Here is a 17795-nt window from a genome sequence, read left to right as displayed (position 1 = left end):
CAGTGAGCAAATCTGAAGACGTGTGGTTTTTTCACTTGACCAACTCAAATTCCAGAAACAGTGACGTTCTACTGCCATCTCGCGGCACCGTGAGATATTCACAGGCGGCATGACCTGCTCAGATTCTATAAACTAAATCCCACAACAACCCAGTAGCCCACGCAAAGATGTTTATCTGTGAAAAGATTGGAGTAAGAAATAATCTCCCTTTATTTATTCAAAAGGATCAAGTGCTTCACATCAATTTGGTTCAGAAAGACCTCAGGTCTTAAAACTAAGGCTACCACAACATTTATTTTGCCATATATTAACAGTTTCATGTTGAAAAAGGCTCAACGTAAAAAATCACTTTCACATAAACCAGAACACTTGTAAACGATAAAGTTCTTTCTTCAATATTCAATATTTTCAATTTCATCCAAGTCTTCAGGGTTGAGTTGCTTAATATTGCTGTCTAAAAGAACAAAAGAGAATGGAACAGTCTTATCCCAGGGCCTAAACGAAATTTCATTCCATCCAATTACATTTCTGAAGATAGTGACACCTTGTATGGAAAGCCTCGAGATACTGGGACATTCTCTAGATTAGGTAAGGAAGGGATGGTATCCAAATAACCAATCCATACTAACTACAATGGCATCAAATGCACCAGACAAGACAACATACATGTCTAAATACTGTGGGGCAGAAAAAAATCGCCAGAGTGCAGAGAGGGGAACCTGGGAAGGTGCCTGGTTGAGCTCAGGAGGGTGAAGTGGGCGTGTGCATTGAGGGGGCAGGTTTGCTGAATGGCAACAGGGAGTGTTGATTACCATAGCAACAGTGATCTTAATGGTTCTTTCTCCGCCCCCATCCCTCCTCCGTTATCCTAACGCAGGGGTGCTTAATCAACTTCCCTGCAGGGTCCACAGCCAGTCTGCAAACCTTTTAACATTATATTCCAAATTGCACATATGTGCTTGTGTGCATTTCCCCGGGGATAGTGTCCTCTGCTTCCCACAGAGGTTAAGTACCATTGTCCTAAAGGTGAAAGATACATCTGGAGTCCTGCGAGGGTTCTTCCTCGCCTGCTCCGCAGCCGTATCTATCCAGGGCCCTGGGGCAGGGGGACATCTCAGCTTCTGTTACCCTTCAAGTTTCCACCAGACTGCAACACGCCTGTCCAAGAGCCCCAGAGGGTTAGCAGAGCCTGCCTTGTTTAGATGGGGGGGGGGCGGGCACTGGAGGAAGGCAGCAGGCCTCAGGATTTAGGACTGTCCTAGTTGGTCGCTGGGGCAACAGGAAGGGAAAAATGTACATAAAAAAGGAAGCTGGGGACACAATATCATCTTAAAGGAGCTTATTACTTTGCCTAGGGTGGCTCTTCATGGACGTAAAATCTGCTCCAGATCCCGGAATGAGCAATAAGATAGAAATACGAGCTCCTATCAATTCTACTTGGTTTTCACAGCTTCCTTTAATTACCCCCGCCTCCTGTTAGGAACTCTGGCACTAAGAAGTAGAAGCCTCCTCCCTGGCTCCTGCCCCCACCCGACCACAAGCCTCTGGGCTCGAGGTCCATGACACACATCGTCACTGTCAACGTGGGCAGGTCCACAGCTCTGGGCACAAAGGGTACTACTCACTGAAGTGGTCCTGGATCTTCATCAGCAGGGGCAGCTTATCCACCTCGATCATGTTGAAGGCAAGGCCTTTCTTCCCAAAGCGGCCTGTCCGCCCAATACGGTGGAGGTAGGTCTCATAGTCTGGCTCCTCTGCCGGGTTCACAGGCAGGTCAAAGTTCACAACAATCGTGACCTGCTTCACATCAATCCCTGGAAGAGGAACGACACTGCAGGGTCCTGCAACATTTTCCTCAGGACATAGCTATTCAAGAACCACGTTTGCCAAGGGAATTCTCATTTAATGGACACAACCTGTAAATCACACCTGCTTTTACATCAATGAAATAGGTCCTTCGGTCAGGCAGTTTGCTTCCAAGTATGTATGTCTATGATGCTGGATAAGAGTGTCAGTAGAAGTGAATTATACATAAGTCTAAATATGTACAAAGCGCGTGTGCATGCATGTGTGCGTGTGTGTGCACGTGCGCGTGTGCGTGTGTGTTGGGGAGGGGCTCGCAGCAGGTCACAGAGCCCTTCCATCTTCTCCACCCCCACTGTGCTAAGTGCCCAGCAAGCCCCTTAGTCTCACATCCCCTTACCCATCACAGGGCCCCAGCTCCACCCCATTCCACGGCCATTGTTCTCATCAGGGCATTTTATCCACTGCCTCAACTGTTACAACAATTTCCGGACTGGTCTCCCCAGTCCCTCATCTCCCACTCCTCTAATCGTCACCGTGGTCACCACAGCAACGTCCAGAGCACTTGTGTTTAGAATCCAGCTGCCCAAACAGTACAGGATAAAGTACAAACAACTCGAGACTTCCAGGAGTTCTCCCCTTCCTTTCACACCTTTCACTCCTAACGTGTGTGCTCACCTGGTGCCTCCATTCCTCAACACTAAGAAGCTGTCTGGGTCATAATCCTTGACCTCCCTGTACTGTGCTTTGACTCTGGAGCAATTTGTGCCCTCTTTTCTCTGGGGTCTGGAGTTGTGCTGTCCAGTATGGTAACCGTTGGCCTTATGGCTATTTAAATTCATTCAAATTAAAAATCCAGTTCCTCAGCCACACTAGTCACACATCAAGTGCTCAACAGCCACCATATATGGCTTGGACAGCAGAGAATAGGAGATTTGTATCAATGCAAAAATTTCTATTGGCTAGTGCTGGTCTAGAGGTCAGGAGTCTAGGCAGCGTGCTCCCGAGGGGAAGGAACCTCATCCTTTTTTAGGCTCCTCCTCCAAATGCCAAGCTCAGCACTCAGGGCAGGTCCTCGGTTCTACCTGGTGAACTAGTAATAAATTAGGAAACATGGTTTGAGTATGCAGTGTAGGCAAGGATACAGGAGGAATGAGGAAAGTACGAAGGCCCTCCTCTTGAAAAAACAAAGATTTTTCTTCCAGTAGTCAACAGTTTTAAAATTAAAAACACCTCAGAGATGACCAACATCATTAGTCGTTAGGGAGCACAAGTTGAAAACACGAGATACCACACACATCTACTAGAAAGCTTAAGATGAAAAAAGAGTGTCAATACCAATTACTGACAAGGATGGAGAACAACTGGAACTCTCCTATATTGCTGGTAGAGATGCAAAAGGGTACAGCCACTCTGGAGAACAGTTTTGCAGTTTCCTATGAAGCTAAACATACACTTACCACATGACCCAGAAATCCTCCTCCTAGGCATTTACCCAAGAGAAATGAAAGCATATGTCCACCTAAGCCTTATACATGAATGTTTATTACAGCTTTAGTCCAAACAGCTCCAAGCTGTAACCAATCCAAATGTCCATCAGCTGGTGAATGGAAGACCTAATTGTGGTACGACCCAGTCAATGGAATACTGCTCGGCAATAACAAGGAATGACCTACTGATACATGTAACAACATTGATGAATTCCAAAGTATGGTGTCAAGTAGAATAAATCAGACACAAAGGCTACCAACTGTATGATTTAACTTACATGTCATTCTGCAAAACACAAAAATACAGAGACAGAAATCTGGTCAGTAGTTGGCAGGGGTCATTAGTTACAGAGACTGACTGAAAATGAGCACTGAGAAATTTTGAGGGGAGATGGAAATGTTCCATATTTTGATTACAGTGATGGGTATGTGACTATATATGTTTGTCAAAACTCTCTGAAACGTATCCTTAGAAAGAGAGAATTTTATCATATGTAAATGATACCTCAATAAACTTGACTTTAAGTGCATACATACACACCTCGAGCACAGACGTTGGTTGTTACAAGAACTTTCTCCTTCCCATCTCGAAACCTCTGAATGACGGAAGCTCGCTGATCCACAGTCAGCTCTCCACTTAACAGAGACACCTGGTGGCCATCCTGCATCATCTCCACAGTCAACCATTTGGCATTTTGACGAGTCTGCATGAAAATCAAAACCCAGCATGGCGCCCAAGTTGAAGCAGCCTGGCTATGTGTGCGGCGCTCATGTCTGCAGGGCATGGGAGCTGGGGGTGCTGCAGAGGGGTTTTGCTTCACCTTCCCTGTGGGGCCTAGAGGGATCTGAGAATGTGGCAGGGGATTCGCCCTCCCCTGTGCTTTTCAGGGGCACATCCTCTCAACCTGTAAGAGCTTTGGCTTCTCAGCCCTGAAACAGAGAATAAAATGCTCCGCCCACCCCTCAGGGTGGTCTGATGACAAAATGAGGTACCTAACAATGATGACATCCTGTGTACGCCAGGCACTTTGCTAAAACCTGTATGTGCACCACGTTCATCTGCTTTCATAATGATCTGATGAAGCAGCTGCCTAAGTTCATTTTAAAAAACTGAAAAATAAACCCAAAGCTTAAAACCGTTAAGTGATTTGCCCAAGGTCACATGGCTAGTTGTCACATGGTCACATGGCAGAGCTGAGCTTTCCTTTACTCTACAAGTATGTTTCCAGGGCCATCCATGTGCTGGGTGGGGGCATGAAGGTGAGTGGAACAGGTGAGAGCCTGCTCTCATGGAGCTGACAGTGTGCCCATGGTGGTGAAAAAATACAACCAAGACACGAACACGAAAAACATCAGATTGGAAAAGTAAATACGAAAATAAAAACAAGGGGCTGTTAATAGTGAGTGACTGAGTGGCTACTTTGCTCATAGTAAGTTAGGAGTAGAAGAGAACATTCTTAACCTGATAAAGGGTATCTATGGAAACACTACAATAAACATCAACCTGAATGGGGAAGTGTTAGAAGCAGTCCCTCTAAAAGGATGCCCAGGGAGTTCCCTGGTGGCCTAGTAGTTAGGATTCCAGGCTTTCACTGCCATGGCCCAGGTTAAATCCCTTGTCAGGCAACTGAGATCCCACAAGCGGCGTGGCGCGACCAAAAAAGAAAGAAAGAAAAGAAGAAATACGAGAAGGATGCCCTCTGTTTCACACCATATTGAAGTCCTATTCCATTACTTCAGTTCACCCATAAAATACAGATAACCTCTATTCAGAGGTGCTCTGAAGATTAAACAACATAATGTACAAAAAGCACCAAACATGGTGCCCGGCTCCACCTGCACAGAAACCTGGGCACGAGTAAGACAAGTCCCGGCAGACGTACCTGGCAGAATATGATGGCCTGGCCAATGGTGATGCCACCGTAAATGTTGCACAGAGCCTGGTACTTGTCTTTCCTATCCCTGCACAGCACGTAATACTGTCGGATGTTGTTCAGGGTCAGCTCCTCTCTCCGTAACTTGATAATGTTGGGGTCAGGAATGATTCGCTCCGCAAACTGCCACACGGAGTCTTCAAAGGTCGCTGAAAAGAGGAGCATCTGGCACTCGGAGGGTAAAGCTCTACGAGAGAGGAGGAAAGAAGGCCGTCACCCGATGGCCAGGCCTGTCCCTCTCCTGGGGGGGCCACTTCCAGCACTTGACGCCCACGGCCATCAGCTGCCCCCCACGCCCCTGCTCCTGCTCTGGGGTCACCGTGAAACGTGCTGCGGCCATGACAACTACACCTGCTGCAGAGCGCCACGTGTCAGGCCCTCCTGCCCACCAAGAATTTGGGAAAATGGATACACTGAATGTGGGGCTCCAGAGTGAAGTGTAGGTAAGTGATCTGGGCTTTCACGCCAGTCTTCTCCTTAGAAGAGATGGGCTCGTGAAGCCTAGGGTGTCAGTCTAGGTGCTGTTTACGGCAATCATCCCGCACAAGTTCCATGCGGATGAAGGGCACAGAGGCTCATCATTCGATGGCAGGTGTTCTATCTCTGGGGTGGGAAAGAACAGCCACATTAAGTCTATTTGGAATGGGAAGAACCTGGATATAAGTAAAAGGGGAGCAGAAGGGGAAGATGCTACTGCAAGTTCAGGATGAGACAGGCAATACTTCTAAATTAAGTTTTTTGCCTCCTCCAAACACACCAGTGCTCAGCTGAATTAGTTTGCCCACACCATGCAAAGGGACACATGTGACTCTACCTTTCCCTTGCCACCCCTATGAAACTGAGTCAAGTTACATTTCCTGGTTCAGAGGCTGCAAGTAAAGTGTCCTGCGGGTGAACAAGGCGGGAACTTTTGATAACAGACGTCTTTCCTCTCTCAGTGTAGAGTGGAGTGTCTCAGATCTTACCAGACACCATGCTTCTACAGTATATCCAGTGAGATTTCAAATCACGGCAACACAAAATACACGCCCCACCCCTCCAATCTCTTAGGTACTTGGTTTTGAAAAAATGGAGTCTCAAAACATCTTTTTGGCTTCTATGAAGTTTTTATACAACACAGAAAATATACAAGAAAAGACTGTTGACCTTGTATCCAAATACAAATTAGCCTTTGTTCAACTCTCCGCATGAGCAGCAGACAGTGCAAATGTACATTCTGGCATATTCCATTCAGTCTATAAATTCCTTATCAAAGAACATGAAAAGATCTTACCAGCTAAATGTCCTGCCTCCTTTGTACACAATACTTTTAAAAACACATACAATATGCTTACCTGTGATACTGAGCTCTTCATTACCAAAGTTTTGGGTCATTTTGTTATTTTAAACTTGCAGAAGCCTTACTAAGATTTCTAACTGTGCAGAAATGGATGTAGAGCTACCTCAGACGTGTGCCTACAAGATGCCTGCCATTGCAGTTGGCCAGTGAAAAGATTTAAAATGTTGGCCTATTTTCAAAGTTTGAGACAAAAAGAATGTCCACCTCCAACCTGGAAATACGTCAAGGATGAGAATGGAGAAAAGATTATAGTAAAATAGAAATAACACACTGTGTCTCCGTAACTGTCTGATGACTTGTGAAGAGGCCTTGTACTGACTGCACCTGAGCTGTCTGGTGTTCTGTAAAGGCTGCAACAAAAACTTGTAGCAAATAACGACTCATTTTTCCTTTTTTTAGGAATAAAACTGCTGCAGAAGTCGAAAAATGTCAGCAGAAAAGGACAGCCAAGTTGAGGACTTTCTAATTTCTTTACTAAATTTGTAAAGAATCCATCTTTCAGTTGGACAAGTTTAAGTCACCTTGTGCTTTATAATCATTTTCCCTGAGGAGAAGGGGTTTCACTTACGATGACATCTAATAGACTTCAGAGTGTCTGAAAATGATGGACATTTTAGACATGGATAACCTAAACGATGGATTTATAAATGCACAGGATCTGAATGACAAACAGTTGGTTCACCGAAACAAGCCTGCGGATACAGTGGAAGAACATTTTGAAGGAGCTAGAAATTGATTCTTGCAAGTCTAAAAACCACTGTTGCTAGTAGGTAAACTCCTAAGTATTCTATGCTTGAACACTTTTGTTCAGAGGATATCACACTGGACTGATACCAAGAATCAGTGTGGGCTTCTACTATATATAAAATAGATAACTAATAAGGACCTACTGTATAGCACAGGGAACTAAAATCAATACTCTGTAATGACATATATCAAAAAAGAATCTAAAGAAGACTAGATATATGTATACCTATAACAGATTCACTTTGCTGTACAGCAGAAAACTAACACAACACTGTAAATCAACTATACTCCCAAAAAAAAAAAAAAAAGAATCAGTGTGGGCTTAATAAGGGCAGAGCTGCAAGTCAAAATGAATTTTAGATTTGACTGTATTCTGTTTTACTGTCACATACAAGAAAAGAGGGCTGCAGGGAGTTCAGAGGATACTAGAAAAGAGAGAGTCAAAACATCTTACCACACTGTGAGACAGAAAAAAGAGTGTCATTATTGTCTCTGTCATTAAATACAGGTACAGTAAGTCCCCTACATACAAACCTTCAAGTTGTGAACCTTCAAAGATGTGGATGTGTGTTCACATGTCCAATCACGTTAAGTTAGTTCACGTGTCTGGCATATATTGCCACGTGCATGCATCCTCTACAAGTGGTTGTACTTTTGTGTCCTTTACTGTGCCATACTGTATAGAGTACAGTAGTACAGTATCTTTATTTGAAGCAAGAGGACGACTTCACTGAACTCTTTGCTGTGCAACACAAGGAGCTTACTAATGAAGACCTGATGGAATTGGAGGCCCAGAGAAAGGATGAAGAGAGAAAAGAGGAAGAAGTAACTGAAGAACTGAAGAGCTTCATGACTCAGGAAATGGCAAGGGGATTTTCTTTATTTGAGGAGGCACTGTTAGTTTTTGACACACAGGACCCGAATGCAGAATGGTACATGAAGGTTGCAGCAGCCGTTCAGAATGCAATCCATTGCTACCGTGTCATCTATGATGAGAAAAAAAGAGCTACTACCCAGATGTCACTGGATCGTTTTTCAAGAGGGTAGATAGAATTGAATCCAGCAAGGAACCAGAGCCTGTGCCAGCAACGTCAGGCGTGAGTGAAGCGGCAGCTTGCCCTCCGTCTCCTATTGCTGACGATCCTTCCGCTCTACCGTCTCCCACCTCCTCTCCCTCCTCCAGTCAGTAACCCTTCTTGCCTGTTCACTTGATGCCAGCCCCTGTAATGCCAGCTGTTGTACTGTACTACTGTACTTTTCAAGGTACTTGAAAAGTAAGATTAAAAATATTTTATTTTTTGTGTTTGTTTTTTATGTATTATTTGTGTGAAGAGCATTATAAACCTATTACAGTACAGTACTATATAGCCAATTGTGCTAGTTGGGTACCTAGGCTAACTTTGTTGGACTTATGAACAAACTGGACTTAACGAACACGCCCTCGGAACGGAACTCATTTGTATGTGGGGACTTACTGTAATATGTTTAATTAGTTCTATCGTATTTACGTTCTCCTCGTAAATAGTTCTATAATTATGTATCTTAAGTATATACAATACGGAATTCCAGGGAGGTCCAGTGGTCAGGACTCAGCGCTCTCACTGCTGAGGGCCCGGGTTTGATCCCTGGTTGGGGAACTAAGATCCTGCAAGCTGTGTGGTGTGGCCAAAAAAAAAGAAAAAAAAAAATAGAATATACAATAGCACAGCCTCCAAAATTTAAGCAGCCTATCATGTTTAAAAAGATTAAATTGCTGTATCAGAGACGAAACATTATTGCTGTATTTTTCTCATACATATTGTTTAATTAGTTCTCCTATGAGTTACTACAATTGCCAGTTTAGCTCTACAGTTGTTGTGTTTAAATAGTAGCACTAATGTAACAGGAAAGTACAGGATAATACATGATTTCAAATAAACATATTTTCCATATTTTTATGTTAAAGTAATAACACATGTACGATTATTTCTTCTGTATTATATTTATATATATATGAGATATATGTGTGTGTACGTATGTACATACATATTTGCCTGCTGTGACTGTATCCCGGGTTGTCTTCCTAAAAAGCTGGTCACCGCAGGGAAAGAAGTAACATAAGAAATTTCCCCAGATCTGGCATGTACAAGTTTTGGGAATGAGAAGAGTGTACCATGTGTCTAGTACAAGGAAGAAAAAAAAGATCTGAACCAAAGCACATCATTGAGAAGTTCCAGTACATCACGGAGAAAAAGATTCCAAAACCTTCTAGTGAGGAAAAAACAGATCACAGACAAAAGTCTGAGCATCAGGAAGACATTAGACTTTCCAGCAGCAACACTGGAAACAGAGCATTAATTATAGTAAAAAAACAACCACTTTTCTGTTTTTAACACTGTCTCCGAATTTACAGGAAGAAAGCTTTTCAAGACAGGATTCCACATCCAGGGAAACTCAACCGAAAGATCAAATTTACAGGTACAGTAAAAACATTTTCAGACAAGCAGGGGCTAGAAAATGAACTTCCTACACATCCTTTTGCAGGAAGCCATTAGCAGATACATTCCAGCATATCCAGTAAACCAACAGTACGCCAAGAAGAAGGACCCACAAGACGGGAGATTCGAAACTGTTAATGAGGACGGGGGGCCCGTAATGCAGCTGCGACCACAGGACTGGGGTGCAACCAGTCCAGGCTGAAACTGGAGACAGTGAGTGTGGGAGATCTTCCAGACAAAAAGAAACTGATGGAATTTTAAGATGTATTTGACTATCTGGAGATATCATTGACATATGACACGTATGATGAAACAGGTAGAGAAAAATTAAAGACCGCTACACAGTGATAGTAACCAAATGAAGGAAAATAGGCAACTCTAGGGGGAGAAGCACAAGAAAAACATAATTATAATAATTCAATAGTCAGCAGTGAACGTTATTTGTGTTGTGATAATGATATCAATACCAGCCATGAATGTAACCAACAACGTTGTATATAACGAATATACAACGAGAAATACCAAGGTGAGCAGGTTATTTAAAGGTATGAAAGTTAATGTCGTAACGGACAGTATTCTCTAGGGGTTGGGGCGGGGGATTACTGGTTATCATTACAAGTCTTTCAATATTATACTTGAATTTAACACAGTGTATAAATACTTTATTTAAAAATGAGCGATGCAGACTCTTAAAGCCCACTCCCAGAAATTCTGACTCGGTAAGGTTCAGGTTAGGCTGATAATCTGAAATTTTAAGTCCGTTGGTGATCCTGGGAGAGAGGCCTAGGAAATCGACAGGATTTATTTAACAACTTACAGGCAAAGTCAGGACTAGATGCTAGGCTACTGATCCCAGGCTGCTGTGTCCTCACAATAGCGCTATCAGGTTTTAATGAATTCTCTTTAGAATTTTGCTCAAATATAAGATTACTGGCAAAATTTGGTGCAGACCCACTGTATATGGATTCCATCTGTAAGCCTGCAGCACAAGAGTGAAGCAATCAGGCAAGAGTACAAGATGAAGAAGTTGGGAAATTACAGCAGGCTGAAGGCCCATTGAGCTGGTGAAAATAATGAAAACCCAACTTGTTTTAAAGGTGAAAGAAGTGGGGAATAAGTAGTAAAGACAATTAGGAGCAGCAGACAAATGAAATTCCTTCCCTGGACAGAAGATCCAGGAAGAAAAGGCTGGATGTGAAGGTTACCTTTGAATACGAATGCTTTGGTCTGAGAATCCTTGCGTGTCGATCATCACATCTGCTTCATCCAGGACAAACACACGAATCTTAGTCAAATCAATTAATTTTTGCTTGAAACACCAATCTAGGACGGTCCCAGGAGTGCCAATTATAATCTGTTTGGTGACATGAGTGCCTCTGGGAACTAGGGAGCAAAGGAAAAGGGTTTAAAGGTTTCCTTCAGATGCAAACGACTCTAACCATTTACAATTCCCGGTAATGAAACACATTTCATAATGGTTTTCCAAGTGCCAACCCTGAGGGTCTTTGTGGTTTTTGATTTTACAGAGTTTTAGGATAAATTCCCAAGTTTCTAGCTTTACAGTAATGATAATAGTCACGCATATTTGATTCTGCCCCACGGTCATTTTAAAAGCCACCCTGGGTTACACGTCTCTAACTGAGACTTGGGAGGCACAGGTTACTTAAAGAAAAAAAAAAAAAAAGCCACCCTGCAGCATTCCCATTGTCCTATTGTCCTACAGAAACACTGGGACAGCAGTGAAAGGCCTACAAATCTTCCCGAAATGGAAAACAACCAAAATGTCTATCAACAGGTTACATGAAATAAATGACAGAATATTATACAGCTTGTCAAAAGAGTGAGGTGGGGCTACCCATACTGACATGAAAAGATGTTTAAAACGCCTAAGTTTTTGAACAGTACAAAAAAAATGCTCCCATTTTTGTAAGCACTCAAAAACAAAACAAAAAAACACACAAAGATTTGTTAACAAAACCATAGCTGTCTTCGGAAATAGGTTTTTGAAAGAACTTTCACTTTTACCTTTGAATTTTCTGTTTTAAAGTTTTTTTTTTCACTTTATGCATGTAATACTTTAATGAAAAAGTGAAACAATAAAAGCTGTTCTGCACAAAACAACTGAGCCTCACAGAAAAGAACAAGCAAAAGCATCCTCTTCTGGGCTGTGGGAATGATGCAGCTAACATTTACTGGGTCCTTATTATGTGCCAGGGGTGTGCACAGTGCTTTATCTGTATCATTTTATTTAATTCCAGTAACAACTCTATGATATAGGTGCCATTATATCCACCATTTTAGAGGCAAGAAAGCAGAGAAGGTATATACCACGACTGTGTCAGTGGTGCAGTCGGGATTTAAAGTATCAGCCAGCGCTGGCTTGCTGGTACATACTTCGATTCCCTCGAATGGCGTACATCACTTGAACATCCACACAGAATTTCCCCATCCGTTCGACCACACGGCCAGTTTGCAGAGCCAGTTCGTAAGTAGGAGCCAAGCAGAGGCACTGAGAGAGGGAGAGAGGGAGAGGGAGAGAAGGGGGGAAGGAGAAAGGTTCATGACAGCCATCACGCAATTCTGAAATACAATTAAAATCTGTGGAGGGAGAGGCACAGAAGTGAAACTGGAGATTCTGGTTGAACAGAATATTTTTACTTGAATACGACTTAGCAGCTGATAGATCTAGGGTGAATGTTGAGTATGGAAGGGGAGAAGGGGCTGAAGGATGAAGAAGCAGCTTCCTTTTATATGTTCCTCTCTGAAAGGTCATGAAGAAACAAAGGTTATGGGTCACGTTGTTTTGGTAGAGGAAAAACGGGATGTAGGGGGGCTGGGAATCAAAAAGAGAAGGGATGCAAGACTAATTACAGCTTGAGTGTGGTCCCCATTACCTCTTCCCTGATATTAAAAGTCTGCCCATTTCCAGAGCACTCCCTGCTTGGTCCAATCCATCTTACACATCTCTGGCAGAAGGTTCCCTGAAACTCTTTCATTTGTTACTTCCATCCCCCCTATAAATGGTGGCTGTTGATGAATGAAGATGTCGATTGAAGAAACTGGTGATATTTAACGCATTTTTGAACTTCAATTAAGGATCTGAGATAGAGGGAAACACAGCTAAAGTGATAAAAACAGTTTCCACACACATTTCTCAACATGTGTTCAAGCATAGCTTCTCCTAAAGGATTTTTACTCATGATATCAAACCCTAGATATAAATTTCCCTGAACTTGTCTAAAGAAAGCACAGGATTTCCTATGCCTGTCACTAGTCACCCACATCCATGTCCACAGGTTATCTTGCTGCGCAGGTTGTAAACTTCCTGAGGGGATCCTTGCTGCCCCATAGCTTTGAGCGCTCCCAACACTTGGGCTCCCAGTTTGTCAATCAATTCGATGAACACAGGCTGGAGAAAGAGGGAGATCACCAGATACTTTCCATGTACTGACACTAGGTTGGGAGAAGGGCAAGCGCAGTTCTAGTCCCTGCTCAGTCGCTCTCTGACAACTGTGACCTCACGTGTGACCTTTCCCTCTCCAAGCCTCTGTTTCCTTCTCCACTAAATGAGTACGAGGGACTGGGTGATCTACAGCTATATAACTATCACTACTGAATGCTCACTTTATGTTGAGCACGGTGCTAAAAATGTACATTAATTCACTCAATCTGCATGACAATCCTATGAGGCAGGTATTCATTCATTCATTCAATGTTTAAGGAGTGGTTTCTACAAGCCAAGCACTGTGATTGAAGTTAGGGTTCAAGGGTGAACAGAACAACTGTGACCCATACCTTTATAAGTGTTATCTTTACTGACAAGAAAACATACTCCAAAAGATTTACTACCTCGCCTAAGACTTTCAGCTGGTAAGTAGAGAGGCTGGGATTGGAACCAGTCAAACTATAAAGCCTGTGCTCTCAATCACTGCCCCATACTGCTGCCCAATACTCTGATTTCATGAAAGAACGTCTATTCTAAACATCATCACATCATTGCAGCAATATTGCCTATTACTAAAATATCTTTGGCACCACAAGCATTCCCATCTCTCTCCCAGCCTTTCCTTACCTGTGGAAACAATTCCAAGGCATTAACTCTGCTTAGCATTGCCAAGACAAAAGCAGCTGTCTTTCCTGTTCCAGACTGACTCTGGGCTATGAGGTTCTGAGGTCTGTAGGAAAGAGGATGTGCTGGACATAAGCTGAATACAAGCTCCCGGGCATAAACTGAATATAAGTGACTAAAATTAGCCAGTTGCAATACCACTACCGCAGAAACTCACGGGTGCGCCAGCATCATAGGGAGAGCCATCTCTTGAATTTTGGATGGTCTATTAAATCCCATTGCATAGATCCCTTTTAGTAACTCTTCTTTTCTGTCAAAAAAACAAAAAATCAAATACTTAAAGTCTGTGATGCGTCAGTAGACTCAGAAATACAAACTTGAAAGGTGCATTTCTAAATTAGGCCACTTTGCAAGTGAGTATAAAAAGTAATATTTGGAAATATACAAGTTAAACCTCAACTCTCAAACATATATACAATCATGTCTGCACAGTTGGAGCACTAAAGTAGTAAGTTATGTCATAAGCCCAGGCCAAGGATAGCAGTAAGGGCCTAACGTTGAACTTTCTCTTGAACCAAGAAAAAAAAAAGGAAAAACTCATCTGATAGAAGTGCATCAATTTTCCAGTAGAGTTTTATTTTCCACACAAGCAGAAAACTAAGTGAGATTTATTGTTTATTTCTTTTTAGTCAATGACAAACTTTAACGTTTCAATGGCAATTTTCAGAGAAAACAAAATTTCATTTAGGTGAGTCTTATATCAATTCTCTCTAGGAGCAGAAGACGCAATATTAGCTCATTCTCCTGAGCCAGTATTTTTAAATGCGTCTTTCCTGGGGTCTCAGGATAGATGTCAGAAAGAGGATAAAGTGAAGTAGGCTGGAATACTTCCACTACAATGACATGCACATTTTGGACATGCTTAATTGGTAGATTAATTGGTAGATTACTGGCAGCCAACCTTTAATTATAAGTAAGCTTCTCCCCAACTAGAAAGCAGGCATTGGGATTTTGGATTTCCCCACTTACATTAAGTCCATATCAGTAACTCGACCTATTTAAATACATTTCCTTAATGCCAGTTGATAACTCCCTAGGAAATGCAAACCTATTTGGGAAAGTTATTCATTTAAATACCATCTGAGACAAAAAAAATAATTAAAAAGGTAAAAGCTTGTAACTTATCTAAAGCGGTATTTGGGTCATCAAAATTCCTGTTATCTGTACTCTGGTATGGAGAGTAGCAATATGGTTGTGTCTGGCTTAGCTATCCCCCTTAGCACAGCAAGCTTAAAATATTTTACCATCAAAAATGTTCTCAAGTCGTTGGACAATTCAGATATCCTAGTGTTCCTCTTTGAGCTATATTTAATTGCATGCAAAATGTCCACATCTCATTTGAATATTGACCATTAGAACACGAAGGAGATCCTGATAATTATTATTAGCAGATTAGTTTGTTCTGTGCTATGCTCTCTGGAATTTTCCTACACTTAAAGTAAAAATACTCACAGCCGCAGCTCTTCAAATGTTTTCACCGAGTAGAGTGGAGAGCTGGGATCCTTTTGTAAGACTTCAACTCGGTGACTGGATTCTACTAAGGACTGCCGGATTAACTTGTTCAAGAGTGAATTAGCTGCCAATTCCACTAGAAAAACAAGGATAAAACAGGGGATATTGCAGGGGGAAAGTCAAGCCTCCTGAATGACATCTAACAAGTTGCTTCCTTCCATTCACGGGTTGTATATCAAGCAACTGTTCCTACTCTCATTTTTCTTCCAAAAGAAGGTTCTAAAAAGAATGACACAGCACTGAGAATTCCTTTTCGTTTCCACGAGGATCCAGTTTCTTATGCTCTGTTGCTACACCAACCTCTAACCTCAACCAAGCCTACATCTATTGCCAGCAGACCTAATATTTCCTTGCCAGCTGAAAATTCGTAACCCATTCCTGCATATTCTATTTCAATTTCCTCTAAAGAAGTAATCCTGGCTCCTAAGTTAGTATTTCTTCTGACATTCACTATTTATAAAGAAAACAGAAGCAAAGATGGTTCTTTTCCAATTAAGATGGTATTACTCACCCACGTCGTGAAAGTCATGATTAAAGGAAACAATGCCAGTAAATACATGCAAATGAATTTATTTCCTACCTCCATCTTCTTCACCATCTTCTTCGGTGTTATTAACAGAACCGTCTAAAAGGATGGAAGAGAAACAACTGTAAAGATAAATGCCAAGCAGGAACGTCCAGCGTATCATCCCAGTTTCTCCTGCCGACTCTACAGTGTGTACAAAGGAAGGGTCAAGCAGTGGAGGAGTGGGTAAAAAGATTGGAAAGGTAGTGGAGGGTCTTGAATGCTAAATTAAGGGAGCCAAAGTTGCCAGGGACATGAGGAAAGCAATGCTTTTTAAATGAACTGAGCCCAATCTTCTTTAACAACACTCACCTACGTTTGTAACGGTAGTACTCTTAATACCCTGAAGGTTCTTCCGGGGATGGATGACGTTTGAAAACTATTGAAAGATACAAATTTCAATCAATATTGTGAAGCAAGGCATCAAGCAGCCCAGTGCCACCCCCTAACACGGGCTGGAAGGGAGGCAGGGAAGGCCACGCCAATACTGTTTCCTTTGCGATATTATGTATTAACGGATTCCTTTGAGAAGCAGGTCTCCTGTATGAATTATCCTAAAATCGGAGGAGACTTTCTACTGCCCCTGTATATGACGTTCCTCTTTATAAGCCTCTAGTCTAAATGTGACAGTCCTCGGCGGGTCACAGCACGAGCAAGGGATAGCAGATAGGAAAGCGCGTTGGTAGATGAGATAGAAGCTAGCTGAGGCTTAACGGTCAAATTGGGACAGTAGAAAACTCGGGGTCTACTTGGGGCTCCCAGCTGCTTTCCCTCCCGCAGATGTCTTCATTTTGCCTTTTCAAACCAAAGGTCTTGTTTCTCTCGGGGTCTCCTTTCCCGTGGCCCTCTTCCAAATCCTTGTCACACCTCCCCACCACCATCTGATACTCGGCTCCAAACCGTAGAGGAGCTGTCCCTTCCCCTCCCCAGCACATTTCCCTCCAGGAGTGCTGTTCCAGCCCCTGCCCCCTTGCCCTCCCCGGTTCGGTGGCAGTTACGTGGCCGTTCAGCCGCTCGCTCTCCGCAGCCCCTGCGTCGCCTCCCCAAAGTAACGACGCCATAGCTGCGATCGCCGCTTCCGCTCCCAGCACGTGCGGCCGCCACAGGCGCGAGGTAGTGCCCGGCCTCACCCAGCGGCCAATGGGCTTTCTCGGGGGGCCGACCAGCCGCCGTGCGCAGGCGCCCGAACTCCGAGGTGGTGGGAGGAGTCGGGGGAGGAGGGCGGGGTCCGCGCAGGAGGGAGCTGGCTGTAGTGGTCTGCCAGTGCCCCAGTCAGCGCCAGGCGTTGGAAAGGTGGCCGGGGTGCTATCGTGGTGAACGTTCGCCCGCGGCTGACCTCTGCTGAGCAACAGCAGCGTGGGACTCTAAGCGGCAGCAATTTCCGTACTGATTCGAGAGTCCTACCTCTCCTACCCCACCACCCTCTCCCCAGACTATTCTCCTGGTGGTGAAGCAGGACCCCTCCACCCCGCTTCAAGCTCTTATGCCCGCGTCCCCCCGAAATTTCCGCTTCTGCGTTGCAGGATGTTAGAAAGGCTAGTGAATGGCATAGGAAAGTGGAGAGTCAGAATTGGTGAGTTTCATCTGACAAATGAATTCGAATGCGAAAGATGCAGCGAGGAAGTAAAGTTGTTCAAGCTCTATCGTCCCTGTTACTAGATACCTGTGATGTTTCCACATACTGGCTTATTTTCATTTTAATTCTGATACGCGCCTCTTGGTAAAGCAATCCGGAGAAAACGGTTTCCCTTTCGGTACAACCTTCACCTGCTACCTTTACCTGCATAGTCCGGGATAGA

The 17795-nt window shown here is 43.4% G+C and overlaps 1 protein-coding gene across 1 annotated transcript; it reads right to left on the bottom strand.

Moving 5' to 3' along the window:
• Window positions 1-221: 221 nt before the first annotated feature.
• On the bottom strand, window positions 222-17057 carry DDX25 (DEAD-box helicase 25). Its single transcript, XM_060158009.1, has 12 exons — window positions 16995-17057; window positions 16309-16375; window positions 16012-16056; window positions 15372-15507; window positions 14077-14169; window positions 13863-13965; window positions 12185-12299; window positions 10996-11173; window positions 5177-5414; window positions 3835-3997; window positions 1626-1814; window positions 222-454 (listed from the first exon to the last, which is right to left on the bottom strand). The coding sequence occupies exons 1-12, from the start codon at window positions 17055-17057 to the stop codon at window positions 393-395; spliced, it is 1452 nt and encodes a 483-aa protein (XP_060013992.1). The 3' UTR covers window positions 222-392.
• Between the last annotated feature and the right edge of the window lie 738 nt (window positions 17058-17795).

The sequence above is a fragment of the Lagenorhynchus albirostris genome, chromosome 9 (genome assembly GCF_949774975.1).
Source record: "Lagenorhynchus albirostris chromosome 9, mLagAlb1.1, whole genome shotgun sequence".
Taxonomy (NCBI): Eukaryota; Metazoa; Chordata; class Mammalia; order Artiodactyla; family Delphinidae; genus Lagenorhynchus; species Lagenorhynchus albirostris.
Note: the sequence above shows the minus strand (reverse complement) of the source record. Positions and strands in the feature narration are given on the sequence as shown.

What these genes read in the sequence shown, in the direction of transcription:
- DDX25 (XM_060158009.1), bottom strand. Translation starts at nt 17,057, where the DNA reads ATGGCGTCGTTACTTTGGGGAGGCGACGCAGGGGCTGCGGAGAGCGAG. An exon ending in ACATTTGAAGAGCTGCGGCT is followed by an intron (nt 14,170 to 15,371) that starts GTGAGTATTTTT and finishes TTTTTTTGACAG; the next exon opens with AAAAGAAGAGTTACTAAAAG. An exon ending in CAAAGCATTCGTATTCAAAG is followed by an intron (nt 5,415 to 10,995) that starts GTAACCTTCACA and finishes CCTCTCTCGTAG; the next exon opens with AGCTTTACCCTCCGAGTGCC.